The sequence below is a fragment of the Poecilia latipinna genome, unplaced genomic scaffold (genome assembly GCF_001443285.1).
Source record: "Poecilia latipinna isolate Pla-1442-1.1 unplaced genomic scaffold, P_latipinna-1.0 Scaffold402, whole genome shotgun sequence".
In the NCBI taxonomy this organism is placed as follows: Eukaryota; Metazoa; Chordata; class Actinopteri; order Cyprinodontiformes; family Poeciliidae; genus Poecilia; species Poecilia latipinna.
Genome location: NW_015113018.1, coordinates 520,699 through 534,741, shown reverse-complemented (window position 1 = coordinate 534,741; position 14,043 = coordinate 520,699). Strand labels below are relative to the sequence as shown.

General features: G+C 39.3%; 1 protein-coding gene across 3 annotated transcripts in view; it reads right to left on the bottom strand.

Annotated features, from left to right (window-relative positions):
- ush2a (Usher syndrome 2A (autosomal recessive, mild)) overlaps positions 1-14,043 on the bottom strand; it is a 211,267-nt gene that overhangs the window by 159,373 nt on the left and 37,851 nt on the right. For all 3 annotated transcript variants that reach the window (XM_015037369.1, XM_015037367.1, XM_015037370.1), the window contains exons 13-22: positions 11,287-11,482; positions 10,661-10,791; positions 10,319-10,526; positions 6,921-7,204; positions 5,135-5,360; positions 4,870-5,007; positions 3,754-3,934; positions 926-1,089; positions 615-773; positions 276-504 (exon numbers count right to left, since the gene is read on the bottom strand). In XM_015037369.1, coding sequence (XP_014892855.1) covers positions 276-504; positions 615-773; positions 926-1,089; positions 3,754-3,934; positions 4,870-5,007; positions 5,135-5,360; positions 6,921-7,204; positions 10,319-10,526; positions 10,661-10,791; positions 11,287-11,482 — 1,916 coding nt within the window. The remainder of the gene's footprint in view (positions 1-275; positions 505-614; positions 774-925; positions 1,090-3,753; positions 3,935-4,869; positions 5,008-5,134; positions 5,361-6,920; positions 7,205-10,318; positions 10,527-10,660; positions 10,792-11,286; positions 11,483-14,043) is intronic.

Sequence of the window (14,043 nt, the reverse complement as noted above, 5' to 3'; positions counted from 1 at the left end):
ATATGCTGAAGTGGCCCTCGGTGAAATTGAGTTTGACACCCCTGATGTAGACAGTAACTTTACAATATCAGCACATTTTTGTTCAATATTTTTCCAATCTCACTTGCCTCATTTCTTTTGCCAGTTACGCCACACCTCTGTTCACTACAAAACTTCAAGATCTATCCTAATCCTTCAAATGTCATTTGAACTTTAAGTCCAAAACATTACACAGGCTACAACAAGCTGTGAAGCATCCATTGAAAGTGCTCTTTCTTTAAATACTCAGTCATTACCTTTCGACTGGGCCTGTATCATTTCTTGGTATGCTCCAGTTAAAGCTTGCACTAGTTGGGCCTGGTCGTCCCAGGAGGTTTAAACGAAGCTCTTCTCCAGAAGGTGGAGCCCCTAAAGTCTGGTACGAGACTGAAGCACTTATCGTCTCACCAGCTACATTCGCTGTTATGAGCCAATAGGAGTAGTTGGTAAAGGGAAACAAACCAGCGTCCACAAAGGATTCAAGGCCTTAACAAAAGAAAATTAAATCAAGTCAGAATACACAATACAGCAGTATTCATGCCATGCAAATACAATTAGGGAAAACAAAACCTTTGAAAAGCTGTGTTGGTACATACTGAAAGGAAAATGACTCTGGACGGTATGAAGTGACTGTCCATCCCTCATGAGGGTGTAGTTGAGTCTATGTGAATTTGGGGAATCAGGTGGATGCCAGGAAAGATGGATTGATGAGTAACTGAGAACTGAGCCAATTGGTGCAGGCTGCTGTGAAGGAGCTGAACAAAAAAACAGAACCAAAATTAGAAGGAACCAGAGAAACAAACAGGATTTTAATCATTTTATTAATTCCAAAAACTGGTGAACTGTATTAATCAAAATAAAGTACTGGTGAACTGTATTAATCAAAATAAAGTCTAATGGTACCCACATTTGCTGCATCCAAAAGGGTTCTCAGGATCAAAATGACTTGCTCCAGGCTGGCAAGAATCACACGTGTCTCCAGTTACCAGCAGCTTACACACACACACTCCTGTGTCTGGATCACATGAACTATTGACACTGCCCTCTGGATCACATGCACACGGCTGGCATCTATTTATGAAAAAGAAAAGGGAAGCAATAGTATGACGAAATACCTCCCATGCAATAGGGAATTAGTGAACTTTAATGGCTCATAGAGGGTTCTGTTGAGGATAACGTAGTTCCTGAGTGGACTCTTCTCAGACTTTTAGGAGGTTAAAGAAGGTTTCTTAATGAACAAAAACTTAAAACCATCTAAGTTGTCTTTGACACACCACGTTGCTCACACAAAACATTTTTTTCCCTCCAAAAACACTCCACACCCAAATCCATAGAAAAAGTCCAGCTTTTCCACACATCCAAACAACCTCACTCATGCACAGCAATAGAATGGAAATTGTGCAAAAAAAAATTTTTACAACCTCCAAATCAATCAAGTGTGTTCACAATAATATGAACAGCACATAACTGTTGTGCTGTTCCCTTCCTGTGCTGTGTTAGGGTTAGGGTTACCCTGTCACCAGTGCTTGCTTTATTTATAATAACGTTGATGATTAAGGCTTGACGATGAAGAAAAGCCAAAAGTTAGAGTCTCAGAATATTAGAATATGGCAAAAAGTTAAATCCAGGAAACTCATGGTGTCATATCACCGTCAGCTAATAAACTCAAAACACCTGCAAAGGTTTTCTGAACCTCTAAATGGTCTCTCAGTCTGGGTCATTAAAGTATCTTTTCTTTTAACATACTTTACTTTTGGTGTTAAGTAAGTAGCCTAAACTGAATTACAATTTTGACTTAGAAATCATAACATTGTGTGATGTTTGTAGGACTCAAGATTAGTTACTGCAGGGTTCTAAAACAGCCCCTCTATAGATGCTGTGGAAGAGTGCTGGAGCCAAAAACGAAAAGTAAATACATTATTAAATGTGTCTTCAAGAATGTGTAAATGTTTAAAGATTACTGTGTGTGTGTGTGCTTGAGAGTGAGAAGTGCCGGGTCATCTCCTTAACACTGTGAGGGAAACCCTAACCACCATCTATCCCACCCCATAGCTGTGATATTAACTTCATACCCCATCAGAGTCGCCAAAGTGTGTGTCCATTTGTGGGACTGCATGTATTTGTCTGACGGTGTCTGAGTCTAGGTCACTGGTTTGGTGTTACCCCCGCAGGGCCAGGACAGTGGGTGAGCATACGGCCATCCACCTTACACCTTTACAGACACACACCAACATGTGGCGCAGTGTGTGTGTTGGAGAACATTTAGCACACCAGTCTGGCAAACTGAATCGGTATAAACCATGCTACTGTCACCTACACACAAACATTATTGATGTGTGTTTTTATTCGCTGCATACTGTACTCACATATTGTACATCTCACTCTCTCTCTCTCACACACACACACACACACGCACACACACACACACACGCACACACACACACACACCAATGCACCTTCTTTATTGCTGTGTGAAAAGCCACAGCCTCGTAAAGAGGCGCAAATTTGTCCTGCCAACTGGTGCACCAACACGGATACACACGCTGATACAGAAAGTGCCACAGTGACTCGACCTTCACTCCCTTTCCCAAGGAGAAACACCAACATTGCACCCAGTCTTCCTTTTATCAATGAGCCTAAAAGTAGAGTGTTTGTGTTTTTATGTTTTTTCATGCCATTAGGGAGAACCATTAATGCACATTAAATCACATTTCAACATGAAATTTAGGGTATACATAGAATAAATTGAATATCGTCACCTTCCTAGTAGTAGTAATGGCCTAAGTCTTTTTTTTTTTTTTTGCAAAAAACATCACTACCTCTTTATTGCCAAAAGATGAGATAAAAGAAAAAAAAAATCAGCTTTGGCAAAGAATGACCTTAGTCATTATTCTGGGAAGAATAATATGTTACAATTTTTTAAATATCTTATAATCTTGTTTATACAGAATTTTAACAAACTGTCTTGCAAAAGTATAAATACTCAAACTGCAGGGGTTAGCAAAAAGTTGTGCATAAAATGCACAAAGCTGAAGTGGTGAAATGTTTCATTAAATTAGTTTTCCAGGTAAAAATACAAAAAAAATAAAAATCGTCAATTAAACCTGATGCATGTCTTATTCTAAACCATCTCCATCCTTCTTCACAGCTGAGAGAGCTCAGCCACAGCCTGATGTCATCTCTAATTAAGCCACACCAGAAACTAAAGCTATCAGACAAGGTCAGCTAAAATACGCATCAATATACCAATGTACACACACAGAGTGGACAACTGGTCAAACAGTTTGTGGTCAATCCATCTACTATGACACCACACACCTGTGTGTGTGTGGATCAGTTTAATACTGTGTCTAAAGTGAACAGTTATTTGTGGATGAGTGTTTTAAGCTGTGTGAGCATGTGAGATGGCCTGCAGGTAGCAACATGAGCAGCAAAGGTCAAAGCAGTTCTTAACTCATGTAAGTCATCTGTCTGCTCACCTTTCTACAAACTCTCCTTATAGGGACTGCACCTGGAGGCACTCTATGAATAGCTGCATAAATCCATGAGTTTCTTTAATGCAGAAAAAAAATATTGGGGGGAAAAACTTTCTAATATATACAACTGATGGGACATCAGTGGTATCTCAGTGGTGGAGCAGATTCACCATAATAAAGTAGCCTTTATTCATCTACTACTAAATAAAGGCCACCAGTGAAGGCCAAAAATATGTGAGAGGGATTGTGTTAAACCTACCTTCCCAGACCAGGATTAAACCCAAAGTACATCTCACGACATTGGTCACAGCGTCTTCCTCCCACTGAGCGATGAGCGCAGACACACTGTCCATTCTGGCTCTCACAACTAAGCTGCATTGCTCCCATAGGATGGCAGTCACACTCCAAACACACACCATGATCTGGAGCGAGGTAGAAGCCTGGACAGAAGTAAATGAAAAAATGAAATTAAATTGATGCACTTCATGTTTGCAACCAAACATGCAGTGCAGTATTTTTGATGAATGATAGCAAATTGTTTCATACACACACACACACACACACATATATATATATATATATATATATATATATATATATGTTAGCACGCAACACAAGTCTTACAACAATGCAAGGGTAAATGATTCTGAACTCAGCTTAATACAGTTTGAAACAACCATTTATGTTTTTAGTCATAGTTAATAAAATGTGTTGTTTGCCATTTATCTGTAATAAAATTTAACACAGAACCAATAAAAGTGTCTGAGGTTACATTAGGCACTCCACATTTCAAAGCATAAATCAATAGAGATCATTTTTCTGAATGCCTGTGAGCTGATAAATACATTAAATATTCTGTTAGCCACTTAGGCAGGTGTTACCTATTAAATGTGGACTGCAACAACAGAACTATTTAAATATTACTGTTCAAACATATGAAAGTGAACACATTATGAGAGAACATAATCTAAATATAAATGTGAACACACAACACTGACTGCATTCAATGTGAACATCTTTAAAAAGTGTCTCAAAACGTCCACCATCACAAAAGTTTTGCAGCTTTTATCATTCAAAACCAATCAAAAGGACAAAAGTAGGTACAGCTGTGCTCATAAAAATCTTACAAAAAAACAAAAAAAAAAAAAAACTGAGATTCAAAAGGCAAAACAAAATATGCAGAAAATGTGAAAATGGCTATATCCACACACACATATCAAACGGAAACCTAACTACTGGAACATTTTTTGTTCTTAATTTCTGACACAGAACTTTCATAACTCTTTCATAACAACACCTTAACCTGTTAGGACTTATGTATTTTCTTCTTTTTGTTAACTCATTTATCACCTGTCAGTCAGTTATTTTAACTCACCAGGTCGGCAGCTACTGCAGTCCTTTCCATGTCGTGATGGGATACACACACATTGCCCCGTGGCGCTGTCACAGGTTGACCCTGTCACTGTTCCCCTGGGGTCACAGATACATGGCACACAGCCCTGAGACAAACCTTCTGACAAAGATAAAAACAAGCCGTGTTATTTGACTGGTAAAGACCAACCAGAAACCCCCCTGATAAAAAACAAAGAAACTACTAAAACATTTTGAATGATAAAGGTCGGACAGAATCATTTTCTTACTCTCAAGGTCTAAACTTCTGTTATAGTAGTTTTGGACGCAGCTGGTACAGTGGGTACCCTCCACTCCTTCCTTGCAGGGGCATTGTCCGGTCCTCCTATCACACACACCCTCTGGCACGGTTCCATGACTGTCACACACACACGGCAGGCAGCCCAGGCTGTTGCGCTGCTCCAGGGTGTGGTAACCATGACGGCATGAATCACAATGATGGCCCTCTACATGTTCCTGGAAAAGCCAATGTTAGGGGAAAAAAGGATGACACGAAGATCAAATAATACTGATCATAAATGTGGAAATTTAATGCATTTTGGTGTATTACCTTCCCTTTACTCTGATTTATTGCTTCAAATTTGTTCAGAGTTTTAAACTTACGCTTAAGCCAGAGTTGTGAATAAAAATCCTTGTGTTCTTTGTAAATCTTAAACAATGAATCTTATGCAGCTTTTCATGTACTATGATTATAATCTAATCCCAAGAAGTCATTGGAAATAAAGATATTCTCTTTGAAAACAGATGAAACTATTTGTTCCCAAGCAAGTGCCATTTGGAGGTGAAGATCATCCTTTCAACGAGTGTAGAATCATGTTCTTTGTGTGATACATTATTTAAGGCTGTCAGTGTGTCACATAAAAGCGTGCGATAGGAATACAGGTATATAAAAAAAGATAGCTGCACCTCATCAGGTTAGAAGATCCTCAAATATTTCTTTTTTTTCGTAATTCAATTTGAAATGAGAAACTCATACATTATAGAGATTCATTACACAGACTAATATATTTCAATATTTTTCTGAAAATGTTAAATTTTATATCTGATGGAACCCAAAGATTCTGTTTCTCCAAAAATCTGACCACAAGATCAAAACACAACAGGGATTTTAAAGAGACAGTTATGTTACGATGTTACACAACAATTAAGAAGCCTGCTGACTTGAGACTTGTTTGACCTCCACAATGAGGTTTACACAGAGCTCTTTCCAAGGACATCAAGTGAAGACTGAGTGGAAGGAAAAAAACGTGCTGCAAAAAAATAAGAAAAGCAGCGAATTTAAGTTCAGCCCTGAAAAATTCCAGAGCAAATCTCACTTTAAAGGGAGATTCAGGAGGCGAGGGCTGTGGCAGAGACCAGTGCTTCAAGAGCTGCCACGTTCAGGACACTGTGTTGTGATAAACAAAGGACTGTTGTTTAGTGGTTCGTAGTTAAATTTTTTTGTTGAATTTTTAAATCAGTGTCCCAGACACCTGAGGAAGAGGCATGAAATCCAAGCTGCCTGAGGTTCAATGTGAAGTTTGCAACAGTGATGATTTGAGGAGCCTTGTCTTCTGCTGAGGTTGGTCCATGGAGGTTAAGTAAAGCCTTTTGCAGAGAAATATTACAGCACTTCATGCTTCTCTGCTGGTGCAACAATAGTCTATTGTTGCACCAGCTTAATGTGTCAGAAGCACCAATGTTGAACGACCGTGGTATAAATATCAGCAGAACCAGAGGCTGGTGAGTTTCCATGTCATACTGTACTGCATACTTTTGAGTCATCTGGCATAATAATTTTTTTTATTGATCTTAGGTAGTTTTCCAATTCTCTGAGAAAGTGAATTTTGCATTTTCATCGGCAAAATGAAATGGTATTCCTGGTAACTTTCAGTAGGAGTAAAGAATAAACTTTTGAGACACATGCCTCTGGATGGATCAGACCTATTATAATAAGTCTTGACATTTTGAACTTGCAACAATAAATATATTTTGTTTCATTTTTATTCTAACGTACTGCGGTCCATCCGTACATACCTTACACACACACTGGCCCGTGTGCGGATCACAGTTGCTCCCAGGCACCGTCCCGTCACGTGAGCAGTTGCAGGGGGCGCAGGATCCCTCCAGTCGTAAGCCATACAGGCCCCTGCCGCATGAGTCACATCGCTGGCCTCCCACCCCAGGCTTACACTCGCACTGCCCCCCACTGGGCTCACAAAATGAACTGAGGGAACCCAAAGGGTCACAGTCACAGGGGACGCAGCCATCTGGGTGGGAAAGGTTCCAGTATCCAAACTCACAGCGGTCACATGACAGACCTGGATATGAGAAGAAGAAGAAGAAGAAGAAGTGAGCTTCAGAAAGAATAAAAATACAAGCTTCTGTTTTTGTTCATTTACCGATTATTGAAGAGCCCCTCTCTTTGTGCAGGTGTGTGTGTGCGATTCAGAGAGCAAGAGAAATGGTGGGTGAGTGAATAAAACTGCCATCATTAGGGCCAGGCCCTCTGCTCATGATGGATCACTCACCTCAGGCCAAAACACTTAATTTTACCGAGCAATAAATAAATAAATAAATAAATAATTTAAACGCTTGTACAAGAAAAGAATAGAGGAAGAAAAAAGGGGAAAAGGAGGTACAATAATGATATATAAAAATAAAGTTATTTCAATACCAACACTAAAACATCCATTAGCTTCACCTCCCAAACACTTAATAACCTCATCCTGTTTTAAAGCGTAAGAACAGAAACTATTTTACATTAAAGAAAATTTTCTTTTCATTAGTACAGGCAATTAATTAAGAAATGAACTCGTATTATTCCTTAACTCTCTGTGCTTCTCTTATTTATATTTAATCATCAAACAGCAGTAAAAATCAATTTCATGCCAAAAGAGGTTTGATAGCCGCGAAAGCAGTGTGAAGCTTTAAGGCCAGTTAAACTATGATATGCAGCGCGAGTGTGTGCAGGGCTTATTTGAATATGCCATATGTATTCTATGACAGGCAATCTGTCCCTAAATGGATGCCTGGGGGCAACGCAGTCACCGCAGTCGTTTATGAGGGAGCACGTGTTCATATGTGGGTGGCTGTGGATGTGTGGGTGCACAATGGAAACATACCGGTACGTCTGTGTTAGCGCACATGTCCAACACTTGTGTTTCTCCTGACCCGTCCACTTTGATGATTTTATCAAAGTGGATAAAATCATCCACTTTGATAAAAGTTTTTTTTCTTCATGTGTCATAATTAATAGTTCAGTAAAGATATATTTACTGACTGTGTTTTGTGACATCCAAATGCTCAGCATAGTTTATTATAATAATAACGCAATGATAACTTGTTTAGTGATTAAAGATCAAATCAAAGCCCAATGAGTGGAACTCGTTAACTAGACACAATTATTAAACTATTACCAGCATTTTCATTACAATTTATTTTATTTTTAAGTAGTTACAAAAAAAAAAAAAAAACAACCTGCCGATCTGCTTTTTTGGAAAATGGACTTTATATATTGAAACAAACTCTTGAGGTAAAAACCAAACGGACGAACGGTCAACAAAAAATAAACGGTAATAATTTAGGAGAAAAAGAGGTAAATGATATCAGATCAGAACAAAAGCTTTGTGTTTTGCCCCAAGAAGCCCCTGTGAATGTGTGTGTGTGTGTTTGCGTATGTGTGTTTTCAGTAACATGGCCAAGCTTTTTATCAGGAGCCAGCTGGTTAACAGGCTCATGCATCACCATTTCAAACACTATTATGAACACACTGCACTCTGGCACCTTGTTATGAGCGTACAGTTTTCTGCATGTGTGTATCTGCGTCTGTGTGCACACATTTCAATCCCATCCTTCAGAAGCGAGCCTGCCATTGCTCTACACAAAGTATCAGCTTGGCGGTAATAAATTGCCATAATCAAATCTCATTTCTGAAAAATACCTGTGGGAGCAACCAAACAAACAAGGACAGAAAAAAATGGGTCTTGTAAGAAGAAGTGTGAAGAAATACAAGAAGCTGCTGCAGTTTGTTTTAATCAACTTGGCACCGAATTAGAGAATTAAAAACCAGCTAAGTCCTTGATGGCATACGCGCACATACATGTGCATGTACTGAGACAAACACGCAGACATTTTTGTGCACAAACACTCCCACAACATACAACAAAGGGTTAGGGAGAAATAAATGAACTTCAACACATGGTCACATCCATCTATTACAAAAACACACCAATGCTGCACATGCACACACTCACGTGCACAACATGGGCCCTTGGTAGCAAGGCTTAGCAATAAGCATGATGCGGTGAGTTGAGAAGAGCTGCTGGCCAGTTTTGCATTTCATACAAGCCTGGTCTTCAAAGACACACAGGGGATAGGAGTGAAACCATTTATCAAGAATAGCGGCACAACGGCTAGAAGCACCACTAGCAGAAAAGCTTGTTTATTTGGGCTACCACGACACTTAGGGATGTGTGTGTTCAGTGTGTATATACTCATGCTTCTTTTATAATGTGCACCCAGTGTACAGATTTTTGCTTGTGAGCACTTCAATGAAACCCATATGGATTAATTAGGGCAAACTTGTTGGACAATTAAAGAGAGTAGAAAGGAAATTTACTATTGGTTTGTGGCCAGCATCAAACCCCACTGGGCACTAAAAATGTTACTGCTCAAATTTATTAAGGAAATGCATTGATAAGTCAGTTGGCTTTGTGTCGTATTACATCGACAAACTTTCATGTAGTCATTTTGTGTTTTATAGGCAAATTGTATGAGATGGAACGATTCAACATAGTCAATAACTGAAGTGGAAGAAAACTAATACATTATTTATTTACAAAGATTTTATTTTGAAAAACGCAGCTTGGATATTGAATCATGGCTGAGTGACTTTTAAAAACAAGAGCTGTGCTGGAAACAAGTCCACCTTGTTTCCAGTGCATGCTGAAATCAAAAGAAAAATTGAAACCGTTTAAGACTTCGTCACCTATCCTGTTAGTGGCGCTCATGGATTGGATCTCAAGGAGTAGTGGAGCACTGTAGGTCGTCTTATTCAAGAACTTTGAGGTTTTCATAAAGGATGAAGGTCTGAAGGTTTCTTCAGTACATCCCGCTCATAATCCACTGCAGCTGATCACAGCTGAGTGAGAAGCTGGGATGAGAGTCGGTTGAGGCCACGGTTCTCACCCCAAAAAAGGTGAACGGTTCCCTTTTAATTAGCATACGTTTGTTAGCATAAGGTAGAATTTTTAGAAAAGCAAAGTGGTATAATACAAAAAGTTTATTGTCTTTGACTTTCACAGTTGCATTTTATTTATCTCAACTCAGACTCCTACATGACTGACTCCAGACATGCGTTGTGGGTCTGAAGCCCTTTTCCTCTGTGTTGAGTCTTCTTTGATACACAAACACAGGACTTTTCACATATTTACCTGTGACATGGGGTTTACATAGACACTGCCCTGTGTGCTGGTTGCAGATGGAAACTGCTCCTGTTGAGGTGATCACGGTGCCTTGGTCACTACAGTTGCAGGATGTGCAGCCGGTTGGATTTGTGGCATTGAGACCAAACCAACCAGGCAAACAGTGAACACACTGACGGCCTGTTACTGCAGCCTTGCAGTTACACTGTCCTCCAATCTTTACATGAGACACACCGTGAAAAAAACAGAGATATGAAGAAGAAAATGTGGTCAGTCGTTCAGTTTTAAAATCTCCCAAATCAACAAGTTGCCGTAACATTACTCTGAAGTTCAGCATGTGTCGGTGTTTACCTGGGCACACTCGGTGTCACCTTCGACGGTTCCAGCAACATCGCAGTCGCAGGGCTGACACACATGAGCGGAGGTTGGATCAGAGTCCTGCAGCCTGAAGAATCCACCTACACAGCGCTCACAGTTCTTTCCTAATTTGAAGAGGGACAAAGTGTATAAAGTAGAAAAGTTAATAGACCTCCTGAACAAGATGTGGAAGGTTAAAGTTTAATCTGTATTCAAACAGCAGATGGCTAGTGCAACACACAACTATTATGGCCTATAAACTGGTGGGGGTCAAGGAAGGGAAGAAAGTTGTTCTTGGCATCTTGCAGATATAAGCATGGAAATTCATATTATTTACTGTTTTTATGTGTAAAGACTTTATTTTAATTAGTAATTTTCCTTTTGGCAAATACTAATATAAACAAAGCACATATCTATCAGAGAAGTGTTGCTAATTATGCACCCACACTTTGTTCTTTATAGCTACAAATATAAACAGGGATTGGCTGAAAATGATTGTTTCTTATGATAAAACTGAATGAAGTAATTATGTAAACATTTACTAGATTATATAGTCATTAGCTTATAGCTCAGAGCTACTTTTTTCAGTCTATCAATAACTTCTGCCTACAAGAGAGCACCTGAGGTGTTGTGCATGCAGTGGTCACAAACTCCCCCTCCGCCTCGATAGTGCTCGTCCGGATGCTCATCAGCCAGGGCCTCATAATGACAAGAGACGGCGTGGCCATAACACTGACAGAGTCGGCAGTTCATAGGCTGGAGCTGATCACCTGACCTGAAGGGTTTGTCATTGTAGAGTGGTGCACAATGTTCACACTGAAAAACAAACAAAAAACACAAAAAATAAGGTTTAAGTAAAGAAAACCAATGTCACCTTTCCATTTCCAAATTGCAAAAGTCTCAGTAGTTACATTACACATGTTAAATGATTGAGTGAATGAAATAACAAATTAGTTAATTAACAAATAAAATTATTATTCTTACTCAAATAAGCTGGGGTCAGAGTTTCTAGGTCTTACAAATTAATACTGCTGAAACTCTAGACACTGTTGAGGCAAAATACCTTCTGCTTGAGGAATAACTAAGCTGATCTAAAAACACAAAAACTGCTACCTCATTTTAAACACGATTACATCTCAAAGAAATACATTTTACAGTGGATTCCTGTGATGTTGTATTATTGGATTTAGACACTGCAGACCATATTGTCATCTCAAGGATGGAGGAGTTCAAACTACTAATAAAGAGAGAAGTAAGGCCAAAAACTAGCAAACTCTGTTAAATATTTCACTGCTTTATAAAAATCGAAGAAATAATGACAAAGAGAAACTCAGGTTCCCCTCTTAAAGCAAATAAACTGAGAACATAGACTCAGAGTTTGTTCTGAACAACCCCAGGGTCTACATAAACAGGCTAGTGGGTGGGGAATTTAAGAAACAGGGGAAATGTTAAGCAATGAAATAAAACAATAATAATTTAAAAAAAAAATCAATGAGCACTGTAAAACTTAATCTAAAAAGCACAATGTGTCTCAGTACAAAACACAAAACTATTCACCATATTATCATGAACACACACACATACACACACGCAAACAGCAAAGGAACCGAACGTCTAGTGAGGATAGGCTTGCAACAGCTACCGCTTTTACACAGTCACACTTTCATGTCAAAATAAACATACCAAGGTGTGTGTGGAGGGGAGGGAGGAAAGGGGGAAAAGTGATGTAGAAATGCTTTTTTTTTGTAGCAGAAAACAGCAGCAAGTCCTTTGATTTTGTTCAGCAGTCAGTACAAATTATGGTGGACAAGGGGGGCATCAAATGGCAGGATTAAAAATGTATTAAAAAACACAGGAGTTCTTCCCATGTGTGACACGTGCGGACCTGCACAGGCCCTATTATGTATGACACAGACGAGGGGGCGTTCAGGAGGAGGGAGAGGGTTGATGACGACTGGAGGAAGGTGGTGCAATTTGCGATTTAGAAAGGGAGGAAAGGAAGTAGAAAAAATTGAGAATTAATGTAAAAAAATAAAAGGCAACAAGAGTAAAACATAAGCGTAAGTAAAATAAATGTATTTGTACGTTTTTGAGGATAAACAGACAATAACAAATACAGTGAAACAATAAGATAAATTAAATCATCAACATTTTTTTTTACATCACCTGGTTGAAGTTATGCCGGTACTCATGAAAATGCATTCAACAAAACATGAGAACATCCGCCGTGTTGTTCAAACCATTTCTGTGCCGTTTTAGTTGGATGTTTCGGGTCAAGGACTTAATGAAGGCTTAGTTGTCTTGCAGATGGAAAAAAAAAAACCTCCTCAAATTTCACTGCATTAATTTTTACCTCCCGCATTTCTAAACCATGCAGAGTTTACTGCCAACAAGCATCCCCACAACACTATGCTGCCACCTCCATGCTTCACAGTGAGGATGATGTGAAGCTTCAGCGTAGTCATCCATGTGAGCATCAATAAGTCTTGACTGCCTCTGATCCTGTCACTGCTTCACTGCCGCAGAACCACACTTGGTTCTACGGCACTGTAGACTGACCACTGTAGACTGGCCACTGTAGACTGACCACTGTAGACTGGCAAACACAAACAGCTGCAAGTTTGGAGATTCTCTCATCCAGTCATTTAGCCTTCAAATCCTTATGGCTGCCCATTTTTCCAGCTTCTAAACCTTCAGCTTTGAGGACAGCATGCTGGAGAGGTTACCTGTCACTGGTCAAAAATGTAGAGCATTATCATAGAAAAAAACATGTTTGAATAAAACCTGTGGTGTGAAGACGCAGATGACTCAAAGTTGATTAAATCTTGACAAAAAATAAAACAGAAATGGAAAGAAATGTATAAAGACCAACATCCTTAATTACAAACATCATTCAGAACTGCCAGCATGTTCATGTTTGCTCTGTCATGTTTCCTGCTCTTCTATGTGACATAATGTTTGGATGAGGTCCATCTCCTGGCATACCTTCAACAACCGACAGTCTGTGAGTTTCACCATGTTGTTTTGCACTTTAGTATATATGTCTACTTTCCTGGCTGTGGGTCTCTTTTCTGATATGTTTCACACGTCACTGATACTTCTTTTCACGTCCAAAGTCAAAGAATTGTCCCTATATGCTCACTGATTAATGTGCCAAATATAGTAGAGTCCAGAAGCAACATAGTTTTCCTATTCAAGTCTATTTCCATATTTCTAGCCTTTATCCTTTTTTCTAACACACCTCTTTCAGAAAAACAAGTCATTCTGTACATCTCTCCCATCTTTCCGTCTCTCCTCTTCCTCACCCCCTCCTGTCTCCACTGTCCCTCAACTGCTTGTTCTCATAGTCACGGTGACTATGTGAGCTGAAAATATTA